Source organism: Hippopotamus amphibius, chromosome 8, assembly GCF_030028045.1.
Source record: "Hippopotamus amphibius kiboko isolate mHipAmp2 chromosome 8, mHipAmp2.hap2, whole genome shotgun sequence".
NCBI lineage: Eukaryota > Metazoa > Chordata > Mammalia > Artiodactyla > Hippopotamidae > Hippopotamus > Hippopotamus amphibius.
The window spans coordinates 78,757,826-78,772,898 of NC_080193.1; the positions used below are offsets into that span (position 1 = coordinate 78,757,826).

The window sequence follows — 15,073 nt, forward strand, 5'->3', positions numbered from 1 at the left end:
TCATCCTCTCTGCACTAATTTTTAATGCCTTCCCTGTTATATAACAAGTTCCTTTATATGCTAAATCTCTGCCTTCTTTTCTGATACATCATTTAATTTGTCTTTCCCTGTACCAATACTATACTGTTACAATGATTGTAGACTTCTAATAAATTTTTATATCTGATCAGGAAAATATATCTTTATTTTTCTTCAAATTATCTTGTAAATACTTGGTTCTTTAATCTCCCATTTAAGTTTTTGGATCAATTTGACAAATTAGGAGAAAAAAGAACATGCGATTGGAGTTGTATCTTTCTTCCTGGATTAGTATTTTTTTTTTTTTTTGGCCACTTCATGTGATTTGCTGGATCTTAGATTCCCCAGGGATTGAACTGTGGCCCATGGCAGTGAAAGCACGGAGTCCTAACCATTGAACCGCCAGGGAAGTCCCTGGATTCGTATTCTTATTATAATACTAGCTGATGACCATGGACAAGTACTCTAATTCTCTGAGCCTCAGAGATATATACAGATAATTCTACTCACTGGATAGGGTTATAGTGAAAATGAAATGAGTTAAAACATTGAAAACATTGGGAACTGTGCCATGCATAACGTAAGCCCTCTTAGCTATTAGAAGCTATTAGTATTCTTTGGTAGAAACCCTCTTATCAAAAGTATCAGGACAGTTAATCAGGCCAATTAATTAAGGAAGTTAAGTGGGGAATCCTAAAAATGTTTCAGATACACCGTAAGCATCTTATTTTATCTTAAGATATATAAATGTATATTCGTGCAGTAGGGGAAAGGATTCTATTGAGTCTTTACCTGCAGTTCTACATGCTGATGGTGGTTTGTTTCCTCATGCAGTTTGTAATTTTTTTATTGTGAGCTCATTATAGTAAGTGTCTATGTGTGTACATGCGTGTGTGTTAGTCTTATGTACTCTGTGTTGTGAAAGGGTCACTCCATCACTCTGCTGGTCCTGGTCAAGTTTTTCATGTGCGTTTCTTGGCTTAGAATTTCCACATCAAGGGGATGTTGTTAATTTCATGGGCTATTTATATGGAAGGTTTTGACTACTCCCAGGCAACTCTTTTTTTCATCCAAAGACCCTGGAGCTATGCTGGTTTTTCACTGTTTCTCCAAGCCTGCTGGTAGATGTATCTCCAGACCACTTGCCTTTTTTTCAACAGACCGGGTGGCTCTAAGAGGCTTTATGAATGGACTCAGGTATAACTCCCCTACTTCTCCTGGGCTCAAGGCCATATTTCCCATCCCTGTATGATTTCTAGAATTCAACCCCCCAGTCCTTAGATATTATTCCAGGTCCATAACCCCTGTGGTCAGTGAAAAGCTAATGGCTCTGATTTCGAGTTTTTTCATTTCTGACGCTTGAGGGTTCCCCTTCTCCCCTGCCCCCTTTTAAAGCTCACCCTTGAATTAAAGTATTTTCTGTGTTATCTACAATTGTTAAATGGTTTTAGGTAGAGAAGGGTCTACCCATCAGTTCAATTTTTTTTAATAAAAGCTCTGAATAATGAAATTTCCCATCAATTAAGCTTTTATTTTCTGTATTTACATATGCAAGAAAAGCTGCAGTCTGTAATCTTTATGCAGTTAACTTAATTCACATAGTCCAAGTTGGCAAGCATTATTAAATGTGAGTGGTTTCATCAACATACTAAAATAGTATAGAGGATGCTCTGTGCTCAAAAATTAGTTTGCTGAAAAACCCTTACTTAATTCTACATGGTTATGCCTTACTGACCGTTTTTCCAGTGTGGTTTTCTACCCTTCTAATTTCATGCCTTAATTGGAAACGCTAAGTATTTGTGTATTTAAAGACATCATTTGTATGATCAGTATTGAGTGCCTTCAAAGCCACAGCGCCTCTATTGTACCGCTTCTGTAGACATAACTCTACAGGCGCCAGCTCTCTGCTGATTTAAGGTTTAGCTTGTCATGGTCGAGGAAACCGCATTGAAGGCACTTCGAGTGTTCTCTCTTCTGTTTCCTGGTAAAGCAGTCCTGTGTCCACAGGGCTGCACAGTTAGGTGGTGGCGGTTTTCCATCCTTGTTCCTCCCCTCCCTGTCCTAACTCCCAGGCTGCAGACACTCCAGTCTCTGTTCGTGACCTTTCTCTTTTCTGTGCTTCACAACCCATGGCTGTTTCTAGTTGGTAGGGCTTTCATAGGTGACCTCTTCCACTCTTAGCCCTGTTCTATTCCTTTATTAGTTTTTCTTTTGTCTTTCATAACGTTAAAGGTCCTCTCAGCTTCCTCTTGGAAAAATACTTGGCCTTTTGGTAGATGTTAGCCAATCAGAGAGCTTCTTTCCAACCGTGTCCCGAGATGACTCATCTGAGCACGGATGCTCTTTGGGGTCTTTGGCTTTTGTGGATTTAAAAACAATTGCTAATGGAGATCCAGTGCCTGCTCTTTTGGTGGCTTGAACTTCTTTCTTTTATTTTTTTTTCCTTAGTGAAGATCCCTATATGAAGCCTGCTGGTTCTAGAAGGCTTATCTCCAGGTAAACGAGGTTGGACAACAGGAAGACTTGAGATTTATCCACAGGGCCACTGATTCTTGTCTTCATCTCCAGAGCAGATGCGTATTAAAATGAGAGCAGCTGTTTCCACTTAAGTTTAGAAAAGCTGAAAAGAGAGCAGAGAGAATTTTAGTGCCTGCAGAGAGAAAAGCACACATCAAAGTAGTCAAGAGGCCAGGCAGGTACACAAGCACACGGAGTACTTTACAGCATGGAGCAAAAGCCTTTCCTGAATAAGGTTTCACGGGATCTGTAGAATTCTCCCCCAACTTTTCTTAAGGGTCCAGGCTATCAAGCCTAGCAGGTATGGGACACCCTTCCAGGTGGAAAAGGCTCTGAGTGAAGAATGGTCTAAAAGAAAGCAATGCCCTCTCTGTTTCAATAAATATTTAGTGAATACCTACTACCAGCTCCCTGGTACCCCGCAGAAGTGTCGTTTGTCATTTACACCTATTTTAAGTAATAAAGAAATCAACACATTTTAACATTTGGAGACTACCTTTGGGGCCCCCAAGAAGCATGAAAGGTTCTTTTGAAAGTGGGAGACTGACTTGAGTCCCCATCCTGGTATGACATATTTCACTGGCTTTCCAAAGCTTCCAGGATGGCGACCAAACCCATTAGAAGAACACAGAGGCTGCTGTCTTTGGGCTCCTGCTGACTTCCCTGGCTCCCGTGCCCTCGTGTGGCTGCTGTGCTGCCGGAAAGTCTCCATGGAGTCCTCTTGCTGCTCCATCATCTGGGAGGAAAGTCAGGAAGGTTACTTTTGGGCGAAGGCAAACTGGCATCATCATCTTTGCCAGCAGCTTCAGGGATCTTTCAGGAAGGGGAGCTCTGGGTGCAGGAAACTCTCAAAATGGGAATGCCGTTCCTGAAACGCATATAATGTTGTAAATCAACTCACTTCAATAAAAAAGATAGAAAAGGCAAAAAATTAGGGGTGCAGTTGATACTGCTCTTGACAGTATGGTCTTTACCAGGGCCTCATGCCAAGGGCTGTTACCTGTCTATCTCAGGTGACATTAAGGGTGTGTGTCTCAAGTTGTCACACAGGTTACAGAGTTGGCAGACAGCAAAGACAGTTCCTAGAAAAATTTTTGAAAGAGACATAAACAAAATATGCTTCTTTCATTTGACTGATGGGAAATGTCACCAAGAAAGATGTAGTTCCACACATGGGTGCATAATTCCACCCCAGACTTTAATGAACTAACTCTTCTCAGGACAGAAGTCACCTTCCCCTGCGTCCTCTTTCACTGCCAGTGTGACCTGTCTGGGTCGAATCCCTGAGGCCCCTCACCTGGGCTCTCTTTGCTGTGCGCCTGTCACACGGTATACTCTGCCCTCTCTGAATTTATCTGGGTAGAGCAGCCCCATTTGCCTGTACTCTTGGGGCTCAGACTTTGCTCTTTTGCACTTTCCTGAAACTTGGTCAGCATGCTGTTCCTGCAGCAGACACTTGCCCCTAGAGCTTTCCCTGGGGGTGTTTCAGTGCAGACGAAAATCTGACCTTTCCCATTTCTTCACCCAGCCCAAACCCCATAGGGTTGCATATTCCTCAGGATTCCTGAGCACGCGTGCCCTCAGGCATCTCATATTTTACATATGCAGAATTGGATCCTTGAGCAGAACCCTGAACCAGGGCCTCTGGGCCGGTGTCTTCTCTTTCTCAGCTTAGGGGGCTCAATTCATATCCTTTCAAAGGTCTGAGGAGCTGAGTTTGGGGTCTGTTTAAACTGAAGCCCTTCACAGCTGACTGGAGCCGGGTCCCCTCTATTCCCCTGTGTCCCGAGTGTCCTCCCCTCCTCTTCCTGACCCACTGGAAGGTGGCCTCTGACCCCTCGAGCTGCCCAAATTGCCCTTGTCAGTGCCAAATCCAGGGTTCACTTTCCAGTAATTGAATTATCTTCCTCTAGTGGCCTCTGGCCGTGAGCCACACTCTCCTTCACAACTCACTCTTTGACTTAAGATAAAATAAGAGGCTTTGGAATATGGGAAGGGGTTACAATTTGGAATCCCTCAGTCTTGGGCTTGGGTCTCAGCTCTGACACCTGCTATGTGTGACTTTGGACCAGCTGCTTAACCTCTCTGAGCCTTAGCACCCAGGATAAAGTGAGGATGGTATCTATTTCATTGGATTGTTAAGAGCAAATGAGTTGAGACGTATAAGAGGCCTGGTCCTATGGACCCCCAACACATTTTAACTCTTGCCTGTAACTCCTTTTTCTCCTCTGTGTGAATGGTTTCCTGCCTCCTCCAGCCCCCCTTCCTAGCCTCTCGAGGTCTCACCCTTAATGATGTCGTGTGTATGCAGTGTCACCCCGTCTCCCACCCCCACCATACTGGTAGCTGGGAGCACTATCTCATTCCTTCCCACTGAGCACCAGATTTGTACTGACCATCTCCTAAAGACATCCCCTACTCAGTGTCCCTTAGACACTTCCTTCCCCAAACCAAAGCCCATGACTTCTTGCTCTTTCCCAAACTTCTCTTCTTTCCGAATCCCATGTTTCAATGAGAGACCCTACCCTCTACTGCTTGTTCAAGCCAGAATCCCAGAAATTGCCATGCAGAGTCCTTTTCCTCTCTTACCTCCCACACCTAATCAGTCTCTAATCCTACTGATTCTCCAGCCTGCCTTCACGTTTCTGTCTATGTTGACCCAGACCTAGACGTGACCTGCATCCCTTCTCAGCCGGTGGGCTACTGATGGCAGTAGCTTCCTCTTACGTTCCTGTGTCTGCAGGTTGACCCCCTCACGTGCATCATCCCATTCTTACTAGAAGAGTTTTTCTAAAATGCTTCATCTGTCATATCCCTACTTAAAATTGATTATCTTTTTGCCTTCAGAGCCAAAGTCCAACGTACTACCAACCAGTTGTCATCTTTTCCAGCAAATCTCCTTTTAAAACTCCCCGGCAGACACGTGGCATGTTCTCCATTTAAATAAAACTATTTGTAGTTCTCCCCTTACACCACCCTATTTAACACCTCAGGGCCTTTGCACTTGTTCTTTCTGGCAGGAACCCCCTTTCCTGCTCTTCTTTCCTTGGGTAGCTCCTCTGTGACCCTTGACACTTATTTCGCACAGAAAGGCCTCCTGGAGGTGGGTCTCACTGCCCCACTGTCTGTTTTTCCTAGCACCCTGCCTTCATATCTCATGCTTTCATAGTTAGATCTATAATCCACTTGCTATCTATCTATCTATTCAATTGTATGCATTTAATTTATTTATTTAGAAATATTTTAGGAACTTTTATTTTTAAATTAAAAAAATAAAATCGAGTATAGTTGATTTATATTTGTTTCAGATCTCTTGCAATATATCTTTGTGTGTGGTGTAAGGTGGGAGTCAAGCTTAATTTTTCCCCATATGGTTATTGATTTATTGAAAAGATTTTATTTATCACAATACTCTATTCCAGAAATGAAGTGTCCATATATGGTTATTCTTTTTCTTGACTTTCTATTCCATTGTCCTAATTACTGTAGTTTTAAAATTCCTTGTTTCTTATAGAGCAAGCCCTCCCACATTGTTCTCCTTATTTAGGAGTGTCTGGGCTATTTGGGGACATTTTATAGAAGAACAAAAAACACTGTTGTGATTTTTGTTGTAGTTGCATTGAATCTGTAGGTCACTGGGGAAAATTTGAATCTTTGTAAAAATGAGTGTTCTGATCCCTAACTAGACTTTCCCTCCATTTATATATATTTTCTTTAATTTCCCTCAATACTGTTTTACTATTTTATAGCTCTTTGTTGAGGCCATGTGGTTCTTCAGTTTGATTTATTCCTAGGGATTTTTTAAATATTGTGAACAACACCTCTCAAAAGATTTTATTTTTTGTTTCTCATACGTGGAGATGCAATTTTTTATTTTTAATTTTGACCTTGTATCTAGCAAACCGGCTGAAGTTCCATATTCTAATAACTTATCTGCATGCATAATCACATAGTCTGTGAATCATGACAGTTTTGTTCCTACTCACATCCTTTAATTTCTTTGTCCTCTTGCCTCCTTGCCCTGGCTAGGGTCTTTAGTGTTGTGTTCAGTGGAAGCGGTGATAGCAAAATCCTTCCTTTGTTCTCAATTTCAGAGAGAAATTTTCCAACATTTCACCAATAAGTATTACGTTCTGAAGGGTTTTTTTGTAGATACTCTTCATCGGAATAAAGAAGTTCTCTTCTATTCCGAGTTTTTTAAACGTCTTCACTTTAAATGGATGTTGGCTTTAACAAAATGCTTTTCCTGCGTCAGTTGAGAGGATCATGTGATCTTCACAGGAAGCTTCATTCCCATTTTGCTGCAGGCTTCTTTTCATGAATATGCAGGGAGGTAAAAGTTGACATATTTCCTCTATTCATGATATTGTTGTTTTGTAAAAAGAGTTTGCTAGGCTGTATGAGAGTCTCTGATGAGAGATGGAACAAGAACTGGTCTTTGAACGGTTAAAAGAAAAAAGAAAAAAAAAAAGCATCTCATTGAGGCTGGTGTGGCCATGCCAGTAAATGCAGTGGAATATTATCCCTTAGTATTTAGTTGAATATGGACACCAAGTGGCAAAGGGTTTGCCAAGTTTTTGAAGAAGTTATTTAATTTTGATATATCTGCCAAGAGCAGTGATTAAAGATTCAGCAGTATGAGTTCTGACTCTGTGTGTTAGCAGGACTACAGCGAAGGGAGTGCAATTTCAAGATAATTTCCCAAAGTATCAGTTTTTAAAGAGATACCATGGACAAGTTGGAAAGTGATTAGACAAGTAGTGGTTTATTTTTAATGGATTCATTTCATGTCAAAAGTTTGAATTCTGCTTGTAATTTCCTTTTAACCTACTTACAGATGTGACTCAACCCACATGCAAAAACCAGGACAGGCTGATTTCAAGAAAGTGACTCAGAATTGAGGGGGAAAGTGGACTGCCCAGATTAGTCCTGGAATAATTTTTCAAGTAATTTAAAGTCCCTAGTACAGAAGTAAAGAAATACCAAAACACGTGGGAATTAGGTTTATTTAGTGTATTTCACTAAGATATGTAGTCCTTGCTTCAGCAAAGTGAATGAGCATTTTTATTATTTGGATTTGCGGAAAAAAAACCATGGGATGTGTTTCTTGGCCAAGACTACTACTGGCATAAGCACTGTAGTGATTTTTTTTTTCACACATTTTTACTTCTAGTGGGTAAGCAGTTGGTGTTGGAATATAGTTGAGATCTTTATTGAAGAAAGTGGGAAAAATTCCTTTTGAAGACAAAAATACTGTGACAGTTGGACCCCAACAGTGTGCATTTGTCTTTCGGCATGAAGATGACATTCCTAACCAGTGCAGTTCCTGTTTTGGACAGAGAAACATGGTATGAAGTACTGAAAGGACATTAGGGTTCTCTGGTCCCATCCCTTTCTTTTATAGTTGAGGAGATTGAGCTCCAGGAACCTTCCTTGCCTGGTCGAAGGTCACCTACAAATGGGAGTAGAACCCCAGGCTTTCTCTGCTACATCCCAGTGCTTCGTGAGCAATTGCTTATTATTATTTTTCTAGAAACCCCAGACTCCAAGTTCTGGGGTCGTCTTTGTCCTGGTCCCTCTCCCCCAGATGGCAGATGCAGACACTCTCCTGCTATTTCAAGGCCCCGGGGCTGGGTGGCTCCTCCCCGCCCACCCTCCTCCAGGGTTCCACCTATTTCTCTGTTTAGCCTCTGCATTGGGCTGTCCATCACTCATCTCCGTTTAGTTCAGTTGGTGGGTGGGAGGGGGTGGGGAGAATTTCCACATCTCTTCCAGTGCAGGGGAGGTGGGAGTATGACCCTTTACTGTGGTCTTGCTTTATCGTGGATTATCCAGATAAGTTATTCCTTTGATGGTGCCAAGACTTATTCTGCCTCAGCCCTGCACACAATCATGATTAAGAGAACATCCGGTTCCTTTTTTGCCTTAGGTTGTACTGTGAAAGGTCCTTCTGTCATTTAATCATGCCGCGCATGCCAGCCTAGGAAAGGGAATTGGGTGGGGAGAAAAAATTGGGTGGAATTGCTAGCAACTTTATCACAGCCCCGTTCAAGCTAGTCTTCTTTGAAGTCTTCGCAGAGGAGCCCACCTATCTGTTTCCTTCCTTTTGTGAATCCTCAGATTCATTTTTTCTGGGTCAGGGGTTGGCAAACTCAAGGGCCAGATAATAAATATTGTATAGGCTTTGTGGGCCAGATACTGCCAATGTTGTGCAAAAGCAGTAAAACATGAACAGATGGCCGTGGCCGTGTTCCAATAAAACTTTATTTACAGAAACAGACTGGATCTAGCCTGCAGTTATAGTTTGCCAGCCTCTGGTTTACATTGACAAATTCTAGATTTTGGTTTTTGGACCAGGTGCTTCAGAATCATCTGGGTTGGGGGGGCGGGGGAGGGGATGAAAGATAAAGATTTCTAGGCCTCATCCTCAGAATTTTTGAGTAACAGCTTGGGGCTGGGGAATCTGTATTTTTAAATGTTCCTTAATGGATTCTGCTGCTCAAATTACTAAAACAATGGTCCGTTCTACTTTTAAAAATTTGTATTTGTACTTGTACAAATAAATACATAACATTGTGTTTTGTGTTTAAAAGTAATTTTAAAATGGTGTATTCTGTACAAATCATCATGCATATTGCTTATTTCTTTGTTCTTTATACTGAGGTATTTCTCTTTTATTGATATTTAGGAGTCTATGTTAGAAAGGACTTAGTCCTTTGTAATAAGTTGTGTGTATTTTCCTCCACAATATTGTTGCCTTTTGACTTTATTTATGGAGTCTTGTGGATGTTCAAAACATTTTGATGGAATAAAATGCTTCAATCTGTTCCTTTAAGACAGTGGTTCTCAACTGGGGGTGGTTTTTCCCTGGCGGACACTGGCAATGTCTGGAGATATTTTTGGTTGTCACAGCTGTCATTGTTGATGGGAGGGTTCTATCGGCATCTAATAAGTAGAGATGAGGGATGCTGTTCAGCATCCTACAAGGCACAAGCATCCTCCACACTGAAGAATTACCCAGACCAAAGAGTCACTAGTGCATAAATTGAAAAATCTTGCTTTAAGGCTTTTGTTTTTGTTCCTTACTTAGTAAGGCACCTCTTCTTCCTATCATGCTAATATCTGTGTCAAAATCTGTATTCAAAGTTCCTTAATTGATTCTGCTGCTCAAATTACTAAAACTCTGGCTCATTCTACTTATTTCTTAATGTCAGAAAGAAATCCCCCCTCAGTTATTCCCCTTCTGTGTCTACACTCCTCTCTAAGTGCCCCGAGGCCACCATGTCCCCTGCCCACCCCATGACCTGCGTGGCCTGGGCCACGTGGCATGTTCCATCAGTGTTTGTAGGTTCTCCTCCTGGGCTTCTTTGCATTTGTTTCCTCAAACAACCTTCCCATTGCCTGGATGACTCTGCCCACTGAGCGTGGGTATAAATGAGGGAGGGAGGTGACCCCAGGTTTGCTCTGTGCTCCTCCAGACCCTCTGAAAGCAGTCATATCAATGGAATCCTAAATCGCAGAGCTGGAGGAGAGCCTGACACGTTCTGCCCCAGGCCCTGGATGCCTGAGGAATGCGTGTGCAGAGCAGGCCAGTGACTAGCCCAAGCCGCTCAGCCCCGGCACACCAGGGCCGGCACCAGGACGCTGGGTGCTCAGCTGGCCGCACTTTCCACTAGAAAATGCCTTTCTGCTGCTTCTTTTGTGAGAGCTGCCACGGCCACCTGAGAGAAGGGCTCTGAGATCTGCTCGTAAGCTGCTTATTTCGTAGCTGCAGTCCTCCAGCCCATTCTCCCTTTCAGTATTAGGAACTTTAACTCAATCAGACGCACAGACGGGATGTTAATTGACAATGAGATGGTTCAAGACACGTCCAAGGTCATGCGTCTGACCCGTCTGTTGGACTGAGAGTTCTTTGAGGGCCGGGACTGGGCTCAAACTCGTGTTCCCTGCATTGGCAGGTGGATTCCTAACCCCTGCACCACCAGGAAAGTCCTTTGTATCTGTTTTAAGTTTGACCTTTCATCCTTCTGTTTATATGCTGCAGAGGGGATTGGAATTGCCAAAAACATGGGCAGCAGACAGTTTAGGGAAGGAAACAGGTCATGGCTAAAGTGTCACACGAGACTGACTTCTAATCACGAGTGTCGGGGCTGGCAGGCACCTTCGCTCTGGTGTCACCCCCATCTCACCCTGTGTGCACCCCCATAAGTGCTCTTGATTGTAGTGTAAGTTATCTGACACGGGTGAAAAGTTGAAAATAAAATGTGGAAAGAATCGTTTGAGATTAGTTCTATGATGTGAAAAAATTTGGCTTAAATAGATGAATTAATCTGATGCAATGAACATACAGCATTGAATAAGTGAGCTTGTTGGTTACTGTAAGCAGAAAACCGTTAACCCACAGGCTTTCTCTTTATTCTCTCTGCCGATATTACAAATTCTTTATCCCCTTTCCCCTCCCATCATTAGAAGCTAGAAATTATAGCCAAGAAGGTATCACCTGTTAAATTTGAGTATCCCCAAAGTCGGGTCTATTCATTATGATATTTTGCCTCTTTCTGCATTTTGGCAGTTTGCTTATTTTCTGCTTATAGTTCAAATGTAATGAGATTCAAGGGCAGTAGTGACCTCTATAACAGGACTTCTTTCCCTGTGAGATAAAATACACATACAGACTTAAAAAGATAACTTATTAAGCTATGTACAGAAAAACAGGACTCACAATAAATATTTATGATGCCAAGATTTTGCTTAAAGGTTAATGATTGCATTTTATCTTGCATTTGCTGTTAGGCAATTGAAAAGATTGAGTTTTTTTTAAATGAAACTAGTGTGAAGTGTTAGAGAATAGAAAGGCAGGTAGTTGTCATTATTAGTGAAGCAACTAGCAGAAAACTCAAGGAAGTAGCATGAATATGACATGATTATTTTAAAGAAGAGATCAATGACCTCACAGTGCATTTAACGCCCTGCTTTGTGTTCAGCGCTTGTGTGTACATGTGTGTACGTTTTGTGTCCCTTTAGAAATCTATACAATTGACAGTTTAATTTTTAGCTCCTGTCTTCTTTTCTCTACTCAGAGCGTTTCTCCTGCCCTTTTACATTAGTCATTCCTTATTGAATCCCATATGTTATTCCTGCTTTCCTCTCATCTATCAATCCTCGACAGCAGCTCTTAGATGGTATCGTTTCTCCTCAGCATGTTTTTCTTTAGGCTCTTTATTCCCTTACCTGGTGGAGCCGACTCCTGAGCTAGTGAATAGGGCCTTGCCCTGGGGACCTGCCCTTCCCATCCAGCTCTCTCCACCAGCACCCCGACACTGCCCACGAAGGGAGGGGCTTCACGCACTGACTCACCGCGATGGTCTCTGAGACTGGCAATTGCCAGCAGTGGGCTGTGGCGATGGGACAGAAGCCCTGGCCATCAGGTAGGTGGTCTTTGCCTTGTGGTCTTCGCCTTGTCATTCCCATGGAGCTTTGCACTTCCAGAACTGATTTTTGGAATGATCTCTACAATTTTTTAAAAAATGATTTAAATGTATTTCCATGTTTTTAGCATGTGCTAAAAGTCTTAATTTGTGACTAAGTCAGCCTGAGACATTGTTTTAAGAGCTGATGTCAGAAACCTGGTTTACATGTCCCCTTTATCCTAGCTCATTAAATTCTTCCTCCTTTTTTAAAAAGTAAATTTATTTATTTATCTGTTTATTCGTTGGCTGTGTTGGGTCTTTGTTGCTGTGTGTGGGCTTTCTCTATCTGCAGAGCGAGTGGGGATTCCTCTTCATTGGGGTGCATGGGCTTCTCATTGTGGTGGCTTCTCTTGTTGTGGAGCATGGGCTCTAGGCACTCGGGCTTCAGTAGTTGTGGCACATGGGCTCAATAATTGTTGTTCATGGGCTCTAGATCACAGGCTTAGTAGTTGTGGTTCACAGGCTTAGTAGTTGTGGTGCACGGGCTTAGCTGCTCTGCGGCAGTGGGATCCTCCTGGACCAGGATTGAACTGGTGTTCCCTGCATTGATAGGTGGATGCTTAACCACTGAGCAACCAGGGAAGTCCTTTCCTCCTTCTTGAGGTGGTACACATCCCATGAGGCCTTCCTAAAAATAAATCCGAAGCATGGGAACAGTACCAGGACTAAAGGAGCAATTCAGTCTGTCCCTCATCACACATTACTTTTCATATATTGATTGATCTATCTGTGTTTATTTTTTTGATTTTTTTAAAAGAAACCCCACCATGTTTTCTGTGTTCCTCAATATGGTGGGGATAGAGCTGTGAACACAGCAGATAAATCCATGCACTGATGGGAGCTCACATGTCTGTGGGAGAGAAAAAGTGATCATTTTAGATTTCATAGTGAAGGAAGACTTCTCGGAGGAGGTGACATCTGAGTAGAGAACTTTGTGAAATGATGTAGAGAGCCATGCAGAGTCTGAGAGTAAAGCATTTCAGGCAGCGGGCCTAGCATGTGCAAAGGACCTGGGGTGGGAAAGACCTTGGCATAGTGCAAGGACAGAAAGAAGGTGAAGGGGGTTGAGTGTAAGGGAGGAAGATAAAGTGTGGAAAGAGAGGACATCAAGGGTAGGAAGGGGCCAGATCAGTGAGGGTTTTGTCTGCCTTGGGAGGAGTTTGGATTTTACTTTGAGTTGAAAAAGATTGTAAATATTTTAAATTATTTATGCTTTAAATATTTTCTTCAGATGCTAACCCATCCACTTTTATCTGAGATTTTGTGAAGGTTTTGCCAAGTGATAGCATAGAATTAACAATGTGGTATTTTTGGAGCTTCATTTTATTCAATCCCAAATCCCATAATCTTCCTAAAGGAGTTTGCTGGAAATTGTGTGACAGGGATAATTAGCAGAACCAGTAGCTGTTTTTCCAGGCAGAATTCTATCTGTGTGTGTTTAAGTATGAACTCATTATAACAAGAGAAATTGAAGGTCCCATTTCTCTGTAGTCTATTATTCACTCAATTCTATTACCAGCCCTGAGAAGCCAGGGGTACATCAGATAGAGGTCTAATTTTCTGTTATCACAGAAGCAAATGATAATGGAATAAGCTCCATGAACATGCCTGAACCCTTGGGCTGTCTGGAGAGAAGCATTGTTACGCTGCTTCGTTTCACATTGTTTTTGTAGCATCTCCAAGTAATAAGAAACGGCAAGTCAGAGGTCAGCAAAGGACTCAGTGATAACACTTTTCTGAGAACATGAACACAATTTATAGATATACAACTGAAGTTTTATCTACCATATCAAGCAGGGTCACATTTCTCTGTAATCACCCTCCAAAACAATCAGGTAGAAACTTTCATGGAACTCTGCTTAATACAAGTTACCACCATGCTCCCTTCTAGCTTGCAATTGTCATGCAAGCTGATCATTTTGGACACTTTTAATTAAATAACATCACCTTAAAGAGAATTCTTCATTAGGTAGGAAATTGGAAGACATAGGTAAGTGCATCCGTAGGGGAGATAAGCTGGGCAGTCATTTCTCATGAGGAAACCTTGCAATGGTCCAGAATGTGAAAGAGGAGATTTCAATTTAGATCCCTAGTATTGACCAGCAGCAAAAAGTATCAAAGTTGGTATATTCCTAACGAGCCTCAGTTTTTAACTATTTTTGCCTTAGAAAATTCCTCTAAATAAGTGTTCCTGAATTGAACATTACTTAGGGCCTTGGGTTGGGGGAGGCTCTTCCCCACTAACTATATACTTCCTTGTTGGACACCGGTTATCTGTGGAAGGGTTAATCCCAAGGATGACCTTGGGAGGCGCCCCCTAACAGCACAAGTAGTTAAAAATGCATATTCCACACGAACAGCATTTCCGTTAGAGCAGCAGCTCTGAGCCATCGAGCTTATTTCCCAGCGACGGCATCACTTTTCTTATGAGGGAATAATTGACCCATTTATGGTCTCGTTTCAGCTTGTTGCAGATCCTTGCGCCAGCAACCCGTGTCACCATGGCAACTGCAGCAGCAGCAGCGATGGCTACCTCTGCATTTGCAATGAAGGCTATGAAGGTCCAAACTGTGAACAGGCACTTCCCAGTGTCCCTGCCTCTGGCTGGACCGAGTCCATTGCACCCAGACAGCTTCAGCCTGTCCCCGCCACCCAAGAGCCTGACATAATCCTTCCCCGCTCTCAGGCAACCGTCACCCTGCCTACATGGCAGCCGAAAACTGGGCAGAAAGTTGTAGAAATGAAATGGGATCAAGTGGAGGTGAGAACATTTTAATGCATGTGCTTTTATGGAAGAAACCAGTACAGTTAAAATAATTCCAGTGGTTCTAATATCAGCAATAAAAATAGAAAGCCTTGAAGTTGCTCGTCGAACAAAAGATATGCCTAACTTTTTTCCTTGCTGCCTTTGTGTGTAGGAAGTCTCTCTTGTTTGTGTAAATGGGACATTTTGATTATGATTGTTTTGTGAGCATAAAAAGAGTAAGCAAGAGAAGAAAATGAATGAAATTATTTTCTGGAATGATATCCACATACATTTCTGTGAAATAATCTTTGATTTGGGGACA

General features: G+C 42.3%; 1 protein-coding gene across 1 annotated transcript in view; it reads left to right on the forward strand.

The window, feature by feature from the left end:
- DNER (delta/notch like EGF repeat containing) overlaps positions 1–15,073 on the forward strand; it is a 317,177-nt gene that overhangs the window by 111,381 nt on the left and 190,723 nt on the right. The window contains exon 2 of the mRNA XM_057746038.1: positions 14,470–14,766. Coding sequence (XP_057602021.1) covers positions 14,470–14,766 — 297 coding nt within the window. The remainder of the gene's footprint in view (positions 1–14,469; positions 14,767–15,073) is intronic.